The 19,464-nt window shown below is 43.8% G+C and overlaps 1 protein-coding gene across 5 annotated transcripts in view; it reads left to right on the top strand.

Moving 5' to 3' along the window:
- Nucleotides 1-19,464, top strand: part of THADA (THADA armadillo repeat containing) — a 1,252,206-nt gene that overhangs the window by 996,819 nt on the left and 235,923 nt on the right. For all 5 annotated transcript variants that reach the window (XM_063918333.1, XM_063918332.1, XM_063918334.1 and 2 more), the window contains exons 32-35: nucleotides 1,280-1,662; nucleotides 2,014-2,138; nucleotides 11,747-11,819; nucleotides 17,069-17,213. In XM_063918333.1, the coding sequence (XP_063774403.1) occupies nucleotides 1,280-1,662; nucleotides 2,014-2,138; nucleotides 11,747-11,819; nucleotides 17,069-17,213 (726 nt within the window). The remainder of the gene's footprint in view (nucleotides 1-1,279; nucleotides 1,663-2,013; nucleotides 2,139-11,746; nucleotides 11,820-17,068; nucleotides 17,214-19,464) is intronic.

The raw sequence follows: 19,464 nt of genomic DNA, 5'->3' as shown, positions 1-19,464 counted from the left end.
CCCTCCTTACAGCTACTGTTATACGAAGGATCGAGGAAAACTTTGTTCACTGTCGATTCATGTGTCTTGTACAGTATATTCATTTATTTTTTCTTTATTATTTAGACTTCTATTTTATATGTATATTTTAAAAAACAATCTACTGCAACGTAATATGCTGGCACTATATAGGTCTTTTTCAAAATAATTTAAAATTTACAGTGTCATTTTTGTCCTCTTCCTGGAATCCTGGGTCTAGGTGGCATTTCACCATATATGTGACAGTCAGAACATGTTCCACAACAGTTTAAATCTACTGAGTGGCCCAAGCTGTGAAAGCAACTTGGTTCTGGTCTCACTCTTATGTCGCCTATGGGAAGATGGCAGTTTATATAGAGACGTTCAGTATTTCATGAATACTCATGGCTCATTGCTCATGTTATCTCTACAGAGGCCCACACTCCTGTGATAAATTGGGACAATCTGATGTTTTGCAGATGATTGTGTCAATAAATCTGCAATGTATGGGGTTTGTCAGATCGCAGATTTCAGCCTCACATCTATTGGGATTGTTAAATCAGGTTTTTCAATATGTTTAAATTCACAAATAAATTTGGACTGTAGATTGCTAGTGTATGGGCAACACAGATCTGCAGACCGTTTCTAGTAAGCTGATGAGTCTTTCAAGATTGGTAGATCTGTTTAACTGAAAATGATCTGCAAATCACTGAAATATATCTGTAATGTATTTGCAAGTCAGATGGATTGGGGGAACAAAATATATGGGAAATAAATCACAGGATCTGCAAAACAAAATATTGTGATTGCTGATGTATGGGCTCCTTAACATAGTCATATTGGGATTATTCCATCAAGTGCCTGTGAGTCTCGGCCAGCAATGGGTGGCAGTTGGTGTGACTCCCCTATTTGAATTTTGAACTGCACTGGAGCTGCCACTGCTAAAGTCCAATAACATTTGAGCTCTTCCCCCCCCCCTGTCTCTGACTTATTTTCTAATCTTACCATATCTGCTCTAGGTTTAAAAGGCACAATAACTTTTGTATTGACCTATGTTTAGAGATGAGTCTAGTTTGCAATCAGTACCAATGCTATCATCTGTTCCGTAATCCCCTAATTTCGTTCCCAAACCTTCTTGTCAATCGCGTGTGATAATCGTTTTCACAATACAACCGTTTTTAAAAGTGATAGGGACAGGTCTAACCTCCATTTATTTAAATCGTTTTTAAACTTCAGAAATATATGACTCTTATTCTATTTCTCCTCACTATTGTGATCCTAGGGTCCACCTTCTGGGAAGACATATGCAGTGTTATTGAAGACTGTGAATTGTTAAAGGAAGGACAACACACCCCAGCAGTTCCTGGACTTGTTATGTATTTTCAGAGTGTTACCCATCTTATTTTATCAATGCTAAATCTGAGACTTCAAGGGCAAGGTTCTAAGACTGTTTGGTGTAACCCTACTAAGGAACTGGAGCCATCTTGTTTAGTGCAAAGGATGCTGGGATCAGAATTCCATGAAGTACGTTTACTGGCACTCGAGTCTGTGTTGCAGTGGATGAAACAGAACTGGGAAGTCACAGACTCATACTTGTCTACTGAGGTGGAGAAGACTCTATTTGAAATGATAACAAAGGAGACGAATTTAGAGTGCCTATGTAAGGTAAGCACTATAAAGGACATACTCCGTAATGAATCTATCATTCTTTTTGATGGGTCCTTATGTACAAAACTTACATATTTGGAATAAGTAGGCAAACAATGCATGGGAGGGGGGGAGTGGGTGGGGGGGGGGGTCGGACAAAAAGCTTAGTCTTCTCTCAATTTAACAAGGAGTTAATACCGAAGAAATCAGAGTATTTTTTGGTGATAGCCTATTTTGCGCCACCCCATAGACCGTTGTGAATGTAACAAGTGCCAGCTAACGCCACCTCAGCAAGGAGCAGGTTATTAAGTATTTACATTTATTAACTTTATTGTTTTTCATTTTATTATGTCTCCAATCACTGGGCAGGTCCTGACAGTCATGTCTGAAATGCATGTTGAAAAGATACTTTCAATGGCAAAATACCATTTCCAAGTGGAGCCAAAGGACTTGTTGAGAAGGATTGTAAATCTTGTGTCTGCAACCGGCCACAGGTGCGTTCATAATTCAACTGTCTTTTATTCCAGGTTTGCAGTATAGCTGTAATGTCTAGACAGGGCCTAGTAGCTCTTACACTTGCCTGATTGCCTGTCTATGGTAGTACTGTATGTACAGAACAAACACTATGCAGGGTATTCAATTGTTAGGAATAGACACCCAACCGACTTTTCAAACATTTGAATTTTCCCCTATGTATATTCAGTGAATGTGATCTCACCAAGGGGTCTCTGCAATGTTTTATACCGGACCAGTTGGGTAGATTATATAAGGTGCATCATATTGCCTGTCAGCGTACATTGTGGAACAATGGCATAGGCACCAATAAAATAAAAACCTTTTGTATTCTGTTGTTTGACAAAGCAACTGCTGGTCGGTTAATGAGTGTACATAATATACACATCACTGGAATTTGGGAGATTTGCAGCTACAGTCCATCAGCTGACTGTGCCATCCTGGGAATGCCCAAGTCACAAGGGAGCTACTTTGCTGTAACCAAGGCTGGAATATGGCTGCCATAATGAGTTGCTGCTTATAAATGAAACTTAGTACAAAGCTCACATCCTGCCAATGTGCACTTACCTTCCGTGATTAGGACTATATAAATACCAATGTGATATTGCTGTGCGGGTTTCATATTAGAAAACCTCTCTGGGTCAGCTGTGACACTGACTTATGGAGCTCTCTGCATTGCTTTAGTTCCAACCAGATTTTCTGACTTTTCCACCAGTTATTCTGTATTATATCCTATCCGTTATGATCCTCAGCCTGCCTTACTGGGAACAATGTTTCATTCTCTTTCACAAAAGCCAATATTTTGTCAGGAGTCAATTGCCTTACAGAGTTTACCACTGTATTACTGCATGCACTAATTGTGTTCTGTGTTACTTTACAGTATTTTGGTGCTTTTTTTTTGTGTTTTGTGTAACTCTACAGGATCTTGGTGTTTTTTTGTGTTTTGTGTTACTCTACAGGGTCTTGGTGCTTTTTTGTGTTTTGTGTTACTCTACAGGGTTTTGGTGCTTTTTTGTGTTTTGTTTTACTCTACAGGGTTTTGGTGCTTTTTTGTGTTTCGTGTTACTCTACAGGGTTTTGGTGCTTTTTTGTGTTTTGTGTTACTCTACAGGGTCTTGGTGCTTTTTTGTGTTTTGTGTTACTCTACAGGGTTTTGGTGCTTTTTTGTGTTTTGTGTTACTCTACAGGGTCTTGGTGCTTTTTTTATTTATAAATGAAAAAACAAAATTGTAGATAATGAAGATTGGAAAAGTGTACAGCTATACATTACGACCTATAGGTAAAAGTGGTTAAATTAGGCGTGAGTCTGAATTTACCCAGAAACTATAATCATCTCAGATTTTGCTAATACTTTGTTACCTATGCAGCTGGAGATCTGGTGAGACCTTGGCAGGTTCCTACTACTGGCAAGTCCAATGTTCTCTTTTAATTCCTGTTGCTGAAGCTTATTACAAAATAAACAAACCTGCCCTTATCTTCTCACAATTCAATTTATTAGACAACCCTGGTGAATGTAGAGAAACACCAGACAGAGAGCGGAGCTGTAAATATTCCTCTGGCAGACATTTAGTGCCTTTCAGCCTCTCTGTAGCTGTGATTACAATGGCTAATTGCCTTTGAAAATAAAGAAAGGAGCTGGACAGCTTTGCTTAGATGCCTGGCCATGCAAACTGAGAAGCTTTTACCCATTAAGTAACACAATTTGTGGCTTAATTCTCTAAATGTGTGTTTAAATGTCTTACACTGGATTTTTATTCTGCAAACAATATATTATTTTGTCTGCAAGTAAATTAGTAGGCAACACTCACCCGGAAGACACACTAGACAGTACAGTCCATGTTCATAGTTGAGCTGGGTGCAAGTATTATTATTTTATGCACTGCAGATATGTCCACATACAACTAGCCTCAATACGTCATGCAGATGACAAGGAAAAAGAGCAGCATGACTTATCCAGCGCTACTGATTAGTTCCATCCATAAATTCAGTCTTCAACTCATGTTCCTCATTCCGGGTTGTACCCAAAATATTAAAAGGAATTTGTATAGTGAAGTAGATTTTTTAATGGAGGGCAATAACATACATATAAAAAAATACAATAAAAGAACATATAAAATTCATAGTTAAAACTCCACACATAAAGTTAAAATATAGCAGCCTGGAAGGCCGTGATGTGGCAATTACCGGAGGATGTGGAGTGTCCATCATAGGCAGCCTTTTTAAATCCCGCATGATGGACACTCCACACTCATTCATCTGGAGTCCTTGAAAAAGACCCCAGTGCCGGGGTAGAAACGCGTTGGAAGCACCAGGATTATAGCGGCAAGCGGAGATGCGGTGGTGACAGGAACCGGGGAGCGAGATCTGCACTGATTGTGAGAAACCCGGGACTCAAATTGATCAGGCTGTTTTTGAACTGACGATTGTCGGTTCATATACCTCCGGTAATAGCTACATCACGGCCTTCCAGGCTGCTATATTTTAACCTTATGTGTGGAGTTTTAACTATGAAATTTTATATGATCTTTTATTGTATTTTTTTATATGTATGTTATTGTCATCCATTAAAAACTGTACGTCACTATATAAATTCCTTTTAATATTTTGGGTACAACCCGGAATGAGGAACATTAGTTGAAGTTGAATTTATGGATGGAATAAACAGTAGCGCTGGATAAGTCATACTGCTCTTTTTCCTTGTCATATTTGTGGTGGACGCAGGTGGAATCCTCCTTTTAGTATTTGAGTAGTCCGGCTGCACACTGTCATTTAGCGCACCTATTATAATCACATTCCTTTTTTCAATACGCCATGCAGCTCAAATGAGCTCCGCCAATCAGTGCAGCATCTTTTTTTGCATCTTTTTCATGTGGATGTGGGGCCGCTACAGTGTAACACTTCATATACATATTCAGACTCGGTCGCACAGACAGACAAGTGTCGCATGTCACATTAATCAGTTCAGTCCTGTGAAGTGGGTTTTTTCACATCATATTGCGACTAAGATGCACATTAGCGCAAAAAAGATGCTCAGCAATAGTGTAGGAGGACACATCTATACTGTATATGTGTGTGTGTAAAGAATGTATTCACCTTCATAGTATGCTTTTATGTTCATTATTGCACATTACGGGTTTGGTTCGGGTGACCGGCGTTTGGGATCTCGCTGGTCACCATACCGACGCTGGGATCCCAATCTTTAGATTGTCAGCGGTTGGGCGAGAGCGTTCACCACGCAGCCACAGGTACTATTCCACCTCTGTAGGTGTCGTGAACACCAATAAGTGGGAATAGTCCCTGTTAGTCGTCATGCCGACTGTAGAGCTCTGAATCGGCTGGGATCCCAACGTCAGTTTAGTGACATAACCACATCCCCACATTACACATTGATTACATTAGTCTATACAAGATACGTAATAGAACAAGAATGAATTTTGATAATTACATAGAGAAGTGGTACTGTGCAATGTACATGTGTAGGTCCTAGAGTCACACTACCAGAGGCTCCTAACCTTGGTCCACAGAGCACCCCTAAGCATTTCCTTGCTTGGGCATTGGTGAATGAGCGCCTGAATCAGACTTGAACACAGGAGTCCTGCTGCACGCAGATTTCCTGTTATTTGTAATCTACGTCAGCGCAAGGTCAGTTCTGCGCATGCGCTGAACGGGCCTTGTAATGTCGTCCGTAGTTCCCCTCTGCTGCTAATTGACAGGCAGCAGCGTTGAGAGGGTGGGTCTGTGGGAAGCCTGCGTTCCTGGAAACAGCCCCGTTTTTTGGGAGGGGAGAGTCAAGGGTCTGCATGTCGCCACGCAGGCTTCCTGGCTTTGCCCCCCTTCCTGGCTTTGCCCCCCTTCTTTTATTCAGCTGCGTAAACCGAGGCTTACTCAGCTGGTTGTCTGCGTGAACGTCACAAATGGGGTGTGAACATCACAAACGATGGTCATAATGTTGTATCCCATGATGTCGGTCACAGTGCTGGGATCGCAGCTATGTGCAGGAGGCGTCCCTTCTACTGAGGCGTCTCCTGCATGTTCCTTCTTCATATTGGATGGTAATTCAAAGCCACTTACAAACGGCTTTGCTTTTCCGTCCATCTGTTAATCAGGCCCTAGTTAGTAATCTGGTCAAGTTGTTCTAACCATCTGTGCTCACACATTGATTTCCTTAAAACCTGGACTGTTACTGTGCCTTACAGACCGAGTTTGGGAACCATATGACATCTACGGATGTGTCACTTCATAAACAGAGAAGTACAAATACCATTTTTACTACATGTTTATATGGAAGTGAAGCTGCCATCAGGATCTGGAGAAATGAAATGTAAACATCAGCAACAGCATTCCTTATACACTCCCCTGGTATTACTGACTAAAGTGTGCTGACATTTTGACACTAAAATTAGAAATTGTTTTCTTTGCCATTTTTATTTTTAAATATTTTTTTGTTGTCTGTGTTCTTGACCTCAACCCATTGCTCATGGTGGACCTTGTGTTTGAGAAATTACCACATTTAAACATATGAATCACTTTATTTGTCTGATGTGTGTTGATATATCTGGGTGCAAGTTCAGGATCACTGTAAAGTGCTCTCATACAGCGGCATGTCTGCCATTATGTACTCATTAATTGTTGTGAGCAGAGAGGGAGTAGCACAAAATGGTAGTAACATGACAAGATGTTATATATGCTGATAACCGAAGCTAAAGTTACCCATCGACCCATAAGCTATATAAAATGGTCAAATGGATTAAACCCCCCGACTGCAATTTAATTTCATTGTGCACCATAATGAAAACTAAACAAAAAGAAATTCTGATTACTCTCGGGCTAACAAACTGATTACAGATCAGAGCATCACCGTATACTTTCGAAAAGTTATACACACAGTTGCCAACCCTTAATAATGATAGTCTTCAGCAGCATAAAAATGTGGCAGTGCTCCCTGTGCTGGCCCCATCCTTAAACCCATGACGTCATGATGCCACTCCAGGGCTCTGGGAAGTGGAGCACTACCGCTACGGTTATGACTAAATTTAAGTTGGCTAAAGAACCTCCGATGTCACCAGAGGGAGGAGCAAGGTTAGAACATGGTACCCGAAATGCACCCTTGTGGACGCGGCTCGCTCTACTTCACTGGCCACCAGGTTACTAAAGTGAGTAATTGGTGATGTGGATAGTGAAAGTACTATCCCACCGGCCTAGCTCCTCCCCTTGACGTCAGAGGTCCTTCAGCCAACTTGGCTCTAGCATCTACCCTACCGCTACTGGCTGCATAGTACCATACTAGGCACCCTGCAAGACACATGTAGGTGCCGTGGGGCCGCAACGTTCCGACCCCAGGGCTCTATGATCTTTCCAATGGCACTGGTCGCACCCTCTTATAACGATTTACAAATAAATACAGTGTAGAAGAAAGATCACAGAAGGCAGAGTTAAAAAAAAACATTGGAATAACTTTGCTTCCATCTGTATAGTTGTTATTCTTTGCTGTTGGATATAGTGATATTAGGACTTACAACAAAATGATCAAGTACTGTACATCTATCGCATGGGATTAATATAGCAGTGTGTACAGGAGGGGATAATATCTGTACATACACAAATACTGTACATATGTTTCATGCATTTTGTAGAGAAGAAAGTACTGGTGGAAATTTCCCTGGGCCATTAAGGAATTCCAATGGAACATAGAACATTCACCACACAGGGTCCAGGCCCAGCTGTATACTGTATTTGCCAGCAGACTGTAGATGTGTTTATGAGCCCCTGTCTGCTTTATTGCTATACTATAAGCACCTCATGTCATGGCAGCCATCTGTCTATTGGGCTGTATCAATGGAGAAAGTCATTCAGGATTACTGTCTGTTTTGTTACTACAAAAGCAGAACTTCCTCTATCAGGCACAGCAATGTTAGCTTAAAGACTTTAAGAAATGTTGCTGAAGGTCAGTTTTACTTGTTGGTTTATTTAAAGATCAATGCTAAGCTCAGGAAACATTAAAGTCAATCAGCTCTTCTCGTATATTGGGGGTTTTAAACTTCATTTACAGTAAGACTTTGTAGAGGCAACTTTTGTACTATTTCAAACCTCTTCACAAAGTTTTAGTTGTAGCAGCAAGTTTTCTTTGTGAACATTGTGAATAACTGACTCTTATCTTCTTTCACGTGCATTGTTCGGCTCAATGTGGACACCCTGCGGTACTTGTGGGGTTTTCTGGGGTCGGCTGTTCTCCAGTTGCTGTCCTTCACTCCATTGCTGCCAACAGCTGGTGCCTGCATAGAAAAGCTACAGGCTGCGCTGGTGTCTCCTATGCAGCTGCTCCCTGAAGGGCTATCTGGTTGCCAGTTCAATTGTTGCTACTTGCCTATAGATGATGACTCTAGACTGTGCTCTGCAGTGCTCTAAAACGGTATCTGATCCTGCATTTGCTGGTTCCAGTCCGGTACCTAGCACAGCCGATCCCAGCCCGGCATCAAGCACAGCCTGTCCCAGCCCGGCATCAAGAACAGCCAGTCCCAGTCCGGTACCTAGCACAGGTGATCCCAGCCCAGCATCAAGCACAGCCTGTCCCAGTCCGGTACCTAGCACAGCCGATCCCAGCCAGGCATCAAGCACAGACGATCCCAGCCCAGGATCACGCACAGCCTGTCCCAGCTCGGCATCAAGCACAGCCAGTCCCAGTCTGGTACCTAGCATAGTCTGTCCCAGCTAGGCATCAAGCACAGCCAGTCCCAGTCCGGTACCTAGCATAGCGCGTCCCACTCCCAACCCGGCATCAAGCACAGCCGATCCCAGCCCGGCATCAAGCACAGCCGATCCCAGCCCGGCATCAAGCACAGCCAGTCCCAATCCGGTACCTAGCACAGCTGATCCCAGCTCGGCATCAAGCGCAGCCTGTACCAGCCCGGCATCAAGCACAGCCAGTTCCAGTCCAGTATCACGCACAGCCAGTTCCTGTCCGGTATCAAGCACAGCCTATACCAGTCCGGCATCAAGTACAGCCGGTTCCATTCCGATGTCAAGCACAGCCGTTTCCCAGTCCTCTTCCTTTAGTGCTATAGATTGTAAACTTGCGAGAACTGGCTTCATACCTCTATGTCTGTCTGTTATTACCCAGTTTGTCTTATTACCGTTGTTTCCAATTGTAAAGCACACCGGAATATGCTGCGCTATATAAGAAACTGTCAATATATAAATATATGTAATACAGCAGCTACAGTGTATCAAAGCAGGTTCATTTAAAGTGATGGTTCTGACACTTCTGGTCACTAGGGCTTACCCGAGTGAATCGCCCATAGAGTCTTTGAAAAAGGCCTCTAAATACTGGTCCGAAACGCATGAGAGAACCGCCAATTTTGCTGCATATTCCTTCGGAGGGTCACATCTTTCCAGCACTGCTTTCAAAGTGCAGCGTGCAGAACTCTGAGCTCGAGATGCTGCAGGTGACACACACAGCAGAATATTGCCTTGCTAGCAGACATCTAGCAGCTAACAGTGTGATTTGGACACATCCTATGCGTGATTCACCTGATCAAGCCCTAGTGACCAGATCTGTCTGTACCATTGCTGTACAAAATGTCTTTGTACCTCAAAAGCCCCTATCATTGATATAGGGGGTCATTCCGACCTGCTCGCTAGCAGGCTACTTTTAGCACTGCTGCGATCAGGTACAGGGCAGGTCAAGGGTACAGGGGAGGGGGTTAGGGCTTTGCAGGGCTGCGATCCGCTGTGCAGAGACTGCACAAGCAAAAAGTTTGTGCAGTCTCTGCAAAGCTCAAGACTTACTCACCCGCTGCGACGATCCTTCCTGGAGCTGACGTCCCTGCATTCGGCCAGACATGCCTGCGTTTTCTTCAGCACTCCCAGGAAACGGTGAGTTGCCACCCCCGGCCAGCCTATTCCTGTCAATCTTCTTGTGTTCGCCGCTGCCCCACGCGCATGCGCAGTTCTGACCCAAAAGATTGCAGCGTGCGAATAGGTCGGAAGGACCCCCATGGATTGAACTGACAAGCTCAGTGTCTGGAGCTCAATCCCTGGAAGCAGAAAGAAAATAATTTTTGGTGTTTATATGATTTGCTTGAAACGGGACCGACCTTATTGTCAGGTCCCAATGTGCGGATTCCCGGCACTTACCTGTGCCATTAGTATACTGGTGTTTTAATTACAATTTTGCATACACTATATTAATATTTTTATATATATATGTTACAATTGCTGTATTTGCGCCAGACGTCTATGCTGTTTTGAATCCTGTCCTCTTGTAGCTGCAAAATGCTGTGATTTGCTGTATTGTAAAGCTTGGGCCAGGACCAGTGGTGCATCTATAATGGGTACAGTGTGTGCGGTGAACACGGGCCCCTGGGTTCAGAGGGGCCCACACCGCACAGAGTTCCGCAGCAGTGGCAGTCACTGAGCACTAGGTAGTGCGCAGGTCTCTGGGAAAATGGTGCAATGGCCATTTCTCCGGTGTTTTGCGCAGGTGCAGTAGGGAAATCGTCGGGAAAATGTCCGCCAAGCCATTTTCCCAGAGGGCTGTGCACCACATAGTGCTCAGAGTCACTGTCACTGCATTCTAGAGTGGAAGGAGCCAGTATTTATCCGGAATACATATGTATTCCCGGCGGACGGGATGCCGACTGTCACTATCCCGACAGCGGCATCTCGCCTACCAGAATGCCGGCAGCGGGGCGAGTGCTCGCCACAGGATCTATTCCCACTCTATGGGTGTCATTGTCACCGACGAGTGGGAATAGCCCCTTAGCCCCGGTATTCAGGCTGTCGGCATTGACGGCTTTCGGGATTCTGGTATCCCGACAGCTGGCAAATTGATTGCTTTCCATTTACCCTGCATGAAAATAATGTATGTATTTGCTCCCCTTGCTTTGCACTGTTGTCCAGATGCACAGTTACTTGCTCTCTCTTACTTTATTCCAACTCAGAATCAGGCCCTCTCTCCGCAGCTTCTCTTCTAATGCGGACTTGTTGAGATATAAAGCCCCAGGCCTACATTACAGTAGTGAGCATGTTCTTTTCTTGTTTGCACTGACATCACTGGAATCTTTTGCACATATTTGATTTGCATCTGTGAAAGCCAGAATGAACAGAACATATGTGAAGCAGATTGCCATACTCAATGGTGTGTTACTGCAGGGAACATTGCTTTGGTCAAATGATGGCTTTTCATAGTCTATGACAGTACTCTTTACTTTGGCTGCTTTCCCTCCATCCTGTTGTTGAATGAGATGTTTACATAATCGGCTTGTGCATATACTATGGGTCACATGCAGAGTCTGCTATGAGCAGCAGTTCTATATTCATAAAAGCCTACAACTGATGACTGAATAACCCCAAAAAAACAACTGTTGTCTCAGATGCCTGTATATTCAGGTGCCGTTCATACATTTCGGATGAGATTTGGTTTGAATTTCATGCTGGCTGCATTTAACAATGTACGAATGTGTTGAGCCAGTGGGGAGGTGTTTTAATATTTACTGCCAGCCATGGTTAAACATATATTTTGCGACTGTTGCCATTGGAAAATTAGTAGTCGTCCCCCTCCCCTCCTTCAAATATACTTTTTTTTTTCCAGTGTGGAAATCCAGTGCTCAGCCCTAAAACTCTCCTCTAGATTGGTCATCAGCCTGGCAAGCAAGGCCCCAGAGGTAAGGCACAATACCAGTGTATGACAGTGTACTCTTCTTTTCCTCTCAGGCTTATAGATATTCATAATTGAGTTTACTGTCTTTTAAGGAGTGATCAGTGCAAACAGTTTCCCGCACTTCTTTTCCTTTCTATGCAATGATTACTCATCAGTTCTGGGTGTTTAATGTTAAAATGAGGGGATGAGCAGCATTTAATGTTAATTAATCTCATGCTGATGCTAGGTGCAGTGGGGTATTACTAGTACTTATCATTTAGTATCCCTCTTTTTGTAAATTGATATCCTGCATTGTTTCCTCTCAACCTTTTGTATGGAGTAGTTGTATGGTGTAATTGCAGCATTCACCTCTAGAGGGCAGAACAATGAAAGTACTTGCATATTCCCTATAGGTTACTTCACACTCCCCTCTCACTTTACATCCATATTTGTGAGCTGTGCCTGGGAAGATGGGGCATTTGGGACTTCAGCTCTTCCATTTTAGTTATATTGCTTTTGCATTCTTAGGTTTTTCATTATTTATTTTAGGCCTCTGTTTTGTGTAGCATCTTCAGCCTGAACTGACTCTGTCCTCAAGGTCTCAAGGGAAATGGAATCCCCTACATCATACCTCCCAACTGTCCCGATTTTCGTGGGACAGTCCTGTTTTTTTAGGACTGTCCTGCTGTCCCACCCATGGGCCACAGAGTCCCGCGGTGAAGGGAGGAGAGGGGCTGTTGGGAGGCTCCTGCACTCGCTGGTATGCCTAGCAGAGCAGCGGTGAATAGACGCTGTGCTCATGCACACAGTGTCTATTCATTAGAGACAGAGGGATAGGGGCCATGCCAGCACCTCATAGAGCTCTGGCCATGCCCCCATAGTGACGGAAAGCAGGGGCCTGGCTCACGATCACGGTATCCGTGAAGCCACGCCCCTTTTCCATAGACCACACCCCTTTTTTGGACAGACGTGCCGCGCCAAAGCGTCCCTCCTCCTCTCCTCCCACTGTTGGGAGGTATGCCTACATGCAGAATATGTCTCCTTCAAAGTACTTTCTCTGTCTGACTAGGCCAAAGGGGTTACTGTGGCATCAAGGGCAGAACAGACTAAATGACTCACACTTCAGGGGGAAAGGGAAAATTTGCAGTTTGGAAAGGTGGTGGGAGTAAAGCCCTGGGCACCTGCACTAAGGGACGAAATTAGGGGTGAGGGCGCCCCTAGACACAACAGTAACGCCCCCCCCCCCCGCCTGCCTAATTTTATTATTTTTATTGCTTGTCTATAATCCCTCATTTGATGATAGTCAATTCAGTAGAATAATTAAAAAAAAAAAACTTTTTTTTTTTTTTTTTAGTTATGTATACATATTCACTATGTAGGACAGCTTACATGGACAGTATGAGCATGACCTCCCCATTTACATGCCATTCAAGATGGCATGTGGTATAGTTCAGGGGAAATATTTTGCAGTTACTGGTACTTTTTGGGTTGACGTTACCAACACAAGCATCCAAGTGCCTTACGTGCCTAATGGGAAATTTGCCACTGCTTGCACTGCCAACCCATCTGACACCCTCCTACTAACAGACACTTCCAAATCCATAATGACACTCAGGCAACTGGCTAGGTTCATCTAGTGGTAGTAGGTAAGATAGTACAGAGAGTTATAGTAAATGGAGTGCATTCACAGGAGGGAAATGTTACCAGTGGACTGTACTTGTACCAGGGATCTGCTCTTGGACCAGTGCTTTTTAATATCTTTATTGATGACATTGCAAATGGCATTAAAGGGAAAGTATACCTTTTTGCAGATGACACAAGGGTATGCAAGAGGGTAGATACACTGAGGGGGCTAAAACAAATAATTGGTGACCTAGGTAGACGAGAGGAATGGTAAAGAGCGTGGCAATGACAGTTGAATGTCAAAAAATGCAAAATCATGTAGTTGGGTTAAAAAATCCAAAGACTAAATATAGTATTAATATAGTATTAATGGCACTACTTTGGAAACTACTGAGGAGGAAAGGGATCTAGGAGTCACTATTTCAGGTGACTTAAAGGCAGGTAAGCACTGTAACAAAGCAATGAGAAAGGCAAGTCAGATGCTTGGTTGCATAGGGAGCGGAAACAGCAGCAGAAAGAAGTAATACTGCCACTGTATAGGTCATTGGTACGGCCTCATCTAGAATACCGCGTTAAGTTCTGGAGGCCAAACAGTATCTTCATAAGGTTATTAATACATTAGAGACTGTACAAAGAAGAGCAGCTAAAATGGTGTATGGCCTACATCACAAAACATACCCAGATAGACTCAAAAAATCTCAATATGTATAGTTTGGAGCAGAGAAGGGAAAGGGGGGACTTGATAGAAACTTTCAAATATTTCAACGGTTTTAACAAAGTCTAGGAGGGAAACATTCTTCAAATGAAGAGAAGCAATAGGACACGAGGACATGCACTGAAAATGGAGGAAGATAGGTTCAGGGGAAATTTGAGGAAAAAATACTTCACAGAAAAGGTAGTGGACAAGTGGAATAGCCTTCCATCAGAGTTGGTAGAGGCTAAGACAGTAGAGCAATTTAAACATGCATGGAATCGACATAAGGATATCCTTACAAAGAAATAAGGATCAAATAAGGTTTGAGGTAGAAATATGGTAAAAAAAAGGGGCAGACTAGTGGTTCTTAGCTGCCGTCAAATTCTATGTTTTCATGGCATTTGTAAGCAGTGCAAGATATTATAATACTAGCAAAACAAGCAGAACCAGTCATGTATCAGTCGTAGAACATCCAGCTGTACAGCCAATTTGTACCCATGGTGGGCTGTGATGCGCCAATTATCTGAACACCTGGGACCATAGGCATCGGAATGGGCGAGGTAAGGGGGCAGCATGCCCCCCTCCCCTCCCAAACATGACAGAGGCGCAGGCGTGGGGAGGGGGAGCGCTTACCCCCGAGATCACCGTGGAGACTGTGACTTCAAAACTCCGGCGCCGCTGTGTGCTGCCCCTTGTCCTGTCCAGCCGGCTCTTCACAGAGGCATTACTGGGAGGAGGCGGGGATGTCCTAGCAGGCTCAGCATGGCCACGGCTCCTCCTAGTAATGCATCTGAGAGCCGGCTAGGACAAGAGGACACATGGCAGCACGGCACTGCGCCAGAGTTTGGAATCAGATTCTCCGCGGTGATCTGGGGGGTAAGTGCTCACTACGTGGGGTGGGGGGGATAATCATGGGGGGAAAGCGCCAAAATGTATTTTTATATATGCCCCCCCAACAACAACACGTTCTGGCGCCCCTGACTGGGACACTAATGTCCCTATGCTGAACAGGCAACAGTTAAGTCAATCCTAACATAATATTATTATGTGCCTTTTTTATCACAGTTTTGCGTGCATATAAAAGGTGTACATTTGGTAATGCTTTTTATATTTATTATATGTAGTTTGTATTTGTCATGTTACGAAAGGAGAAATAATTCTTGAATTTGTACATCACTGTGGGATTAAAAGTTATTCCTTGTAAACATCTGTTTTATTAAACTTCATCCCCTGGAAGTTGCCTCCACAATTATAAAGGAGCATGGACCTGTTATACTCATTCTCCTTACTCTCCTTTCCCTGCTGTATCACAAGGCAACATCACTGTTATAGTGTCTGGGGACCACACATGTATGTTTCATCCATAAACACACATATTTAGGAGAGAATAACAGGTGTTTGGATCTTCTCCAAGTCAAGAAACCATGAGCCTATTTCAGAGATGTATGTAAACCCAATGGTTTGCGCAATTCTCTGATGGTGGGGTGACTGCGCATGCGTAGGAACCATTCTATGCATGTACAGAACTGGGTCCTGCATCCTTGCGCACAGTGCCGCCACGCCACAGCCTGATTGACAGACTGCCATTGTTTGGTGGGGGGTGGGAGGAGCCAGGCAGCATTCCTGAAAACAGGGACATATCGCCCCGGTTTCCTGAAAGTGGCAAGTCCATGGTCTGGGTCTTTGGATGAGTGTTATTCAGATGCCCGATGTTCCCCCAAGTGATCCGATGCTGCCACTTCAGATCCTGCAGCTGATCATATAAGCATACATCTCTGAATCAGACCCCTTGTCAAAAAGATCCCATGGCAGTTTATCACTTGCCTGGCATGGTCGCATCAGATGCAACCATGCCTGCAAGTGCTCTATCTGACCTGGTCGCACAGGATGCGACCAGTCAGATAGAGAGTGTTAGCAGCGGCTGGGAAGGGAAACTTCTCTCCGCTGTTGCTGTCAGAGGGACCGAAAGGTCCCTCTGTCTCCCTGCACTCGCCCCTACTGATTGCCGTGCTACCGATCACTGCTGATCGGACAGCATGGCAGGATCCCCCCCTCCAGCGGCTGCAGGCAATGGCAGCCGCTGGGGAATGTAAATGAACCCTCCCAAGCCACCCCCAGACCCCCGTTGTATACCTGGAGGCTGTCCCGACTTTCAAAATGAAAGCCGCGATGTTCAAATGGTTGCGATGTTCCCGATCGATGTTTAGGGGGGGAATTATTTAAAATATATATATATATATATTTATTTTTTTAACTAAAATCATTTGGGATAGAGTTAAATTCATGTTCTTCACCTAATTCACTCATTAAAAAAAAAACTATTTCGGAGCTGTTTTTGGCTAAATAAATCGTCAGTTAAGTGGTTAAACAAAAAAATTATTAAATAATAACAATGTAAAATGCACATGCGACCACCAGGTGGCAGCACTGAATTTACTCAATCCAGCAAGGTTCACTGAACGGTGTAGTTTATGAGCTATATCAGGCTTTAATGAATATACTGTAGTCCATGCTTAATGTACTATTTTATGTAGTGTGTGTGTGTGTGTGTGTGTGTGTGTGTGTGTGTGTGTGTGTGTGTGTGTGTGTGTGTGTGTGTGTGTGTGTGTGTGTGTAAACAAAAGTGGCATGGCATTTCCCAGCAAGTCAGTGTAAAACGCTCAGTGAAAATATGATTACTAGCGAGACTCAACCAGTTTTTTGGGTTTTTTTTCCAGCTTAAATTCTTTAAGAATAGCTCTGCAAAACATCCATTTATTATTGCTTTAATTAGATGCTTGTTATGAATCTACTATACAGATATTAATCATTGTGGCTTTTTTAAGATGCTTTTTGCCATCAACCTCTTAAACAATATGTTCTGCCTTAGATAATTTATGGGATTTAGGGGTGGGGGGATAGATTAATTGTGATGAGCAACATCTGGATGATCTCACATTAAACTCTGTATTCCTCAGGCCATTGAGTCAGAGTTGAAGGACTGGGTTATGCTTCTGGTTCACTGTTGTGAAGATGAACTCCAGACTGAACTGAAACTGGCAGCTGCTGAGATCCTAATTGATGTTACTCCATGCTTCCTGACCAATAAGCTGCCTGTACTAGGTAAGACTACACTTTATGATGACATTGCAGTTCTGGGTCTGTTACGTTGCCAGTAAAGGAATGTACAGCTGGATTTGTTATTCAAGCTCAGCAGAGTTATCACCTGGATAAGTTACTTGCAGGCCAGAAAGAATCAGGACTTTGTGCCTTTATTAACATGGATGCAATCCATTTTGTAAGTTAAACCAACAGTCATAAGAATGCCTGCCAGTTCTGACTGCATGATGGTGATATCACTGAGATCCGGTCTTGAGGTCGACAGCACTTAGGTCGACACTCATTAGGTCAACCACTACTGGCGACATGGCGATCGAAGCGAGCCACGCGAGGGGACATGGTGTACTAATTGGGGTTCCCGGTCACTTTACAAAGAAAACGGCACACAGAAAAAAAAACTCATGTCGACCTTATTCCATGTCGACCTAACGACTGTCGACCTACTCAGGTGTCAACCTAGTCAATGTCGACCAATAGTGGTCGTCCTTTATGACTGTCGACCTAGTTACTGTCAACCCTATGATCCACACTTGATATAATGGTTCCTGGTGATTTCATGGGCTGTACTTCTTCTTATTCGTGAGCATTTATGTAGCCAATAATATGGCAGCCAACAGTGGACTTTTAGGAGGCCCCCAACTGCCCCGTTTACGTCACTCTGCGCCAGCGATTTTGGGCTGTCCCCAGGCTCTCCCAGTACTGTGAACAGATGTCATGCACCCATACAGCGCAACGACGAGACCCTCTGTGGGAACACAGCGGGACGTGGGTGGTAGGGTGTGACAGTCCCCAGAAAAGCATGACTGTCCTGCCAAAAGCAGGAGGTATGCTATAAAAGGACAAAGTAATCCCTTCCCCAATATTATTATTGTTATTATTTCTCTTACGTCCTAGAGGATGCTGTGGACTCCGTAAGGACCATGGGGATAGACGGGCTCCGCAGGAGACATGGGCACTAAAAAGAACTTTAGATATGAGTGTGCACTGGGTCCTCCCTCTATGCCCCTCCTCCAGACCTCAGTTTGATCCTGTGCCCAGAGGAGACTGGGTGCATTACAGGGAGCTCTCCTGAGTTTCTCTGAAAGAAAGAATTTTGTTAGGTTTTTTATTTTCAGGGAGCCCTGCTGGCAACAGGCTCCCTGCATCGTGGGACTGAGGAGAGAAAAGCAGACCTACTTAAATGCTACAAGGTATCCATAGCGTCTTACAGAGTACGGAAACAGAAACAGTGTGACTTACAGAAACAAAACTTTACAGAACATGGACAAAGGTTATAAACATCTCTGCTTCAGCAGCCATAGTAGCCAGATGACCAGTGGGGCGGCCAAACACAAAGGTTTGGTGCTGCTGCTGTTGTTGGTAGTAGGAAGGAGATAATGGTGTAAGTGAGGGAAGGAAAAGTACATTATGGAGGAGGGCCCTGCTCGTGAGAGCTTACGGGGAAACCTACACCACTGATCCACCCAAAACACCCACTTTTGGTGAAAATACCATCTCCATTCACTGTAATCTTCATCTCTTTGGATACCCACAAATTGCCAATTCCAGGACAGTTGGGAAGTATGCCAATATTACCCTTAATTGTCCTGCCATTTTATTACAAGGGGATTTTAAGCCATTGCTAAGAGTCTCTGCCTATATTGCATTGTATTGGACAGGCCATCCATGTGCATTGGCAGAAATGGGATCAAAGTAGAGACATGGTATTCGGAGAAGAGGATACTGCATGGGAAGCACTGACTTAGGGAGGAGGTCTACGCATTGGTTGATGCTGAAGCTGTAAAATGGATTGCAGTAAGAAAATGGGATTCAAACCTGTTGTAAGATTGTGTTTATACATAAATAGGATTATAGAAAATGTTTGGCGTCCCTGGTTAAAAAAATAAGGATGAAAACTGTCTGACAGAGTTGGCTGCTAATGAAGTCTTAGCCTTCAAAAACATGACTAGGGGAATTTTCATCAGGTGCTCCACTGTCTGATTATGTCACTGACTGTATTAGGTCAATAAATAGCTGACAGCAAATTGTGATCTGACATGTAATTGCAGCCCCAGCTGGTATCCAGCCAAAGTTGACTTCCCCAAAAGTTATTAGTTTTAATTGATCTTGTCTGATTAGACCGTGTCAAACATGAGATTCCTAGAAGTGACGGTAAGCTTTCTGAGTGAATCATGAGTTAGAACCCATGGATTTGGCATTAGGCAGTGTGAAATGTGAAAGTACTGCATTCAGCTGTATTATTCTCAAGCCTCCT

The sequence above is a fragment of the Pseudophryne corroboree genome, chromosome 4 (genome assembly GCF_028390025.1).
Source record: "Pseudophryne corroboree isolate aPseCor3 chromosome 4, aPseCor3.hap2, whole genome shotgun sequence".
NCBI lineage: Eukaryota > Metazoa > Chordata > Amphibia > Anura > Myobatrachidae > Pseudophryne > Pseudophryne corroboree.
The sequence above is the reverse complement of the archived record's forward strand: the minus strand, read 5'-3'. Positions and strand labels throughout refer to the sequence as shown.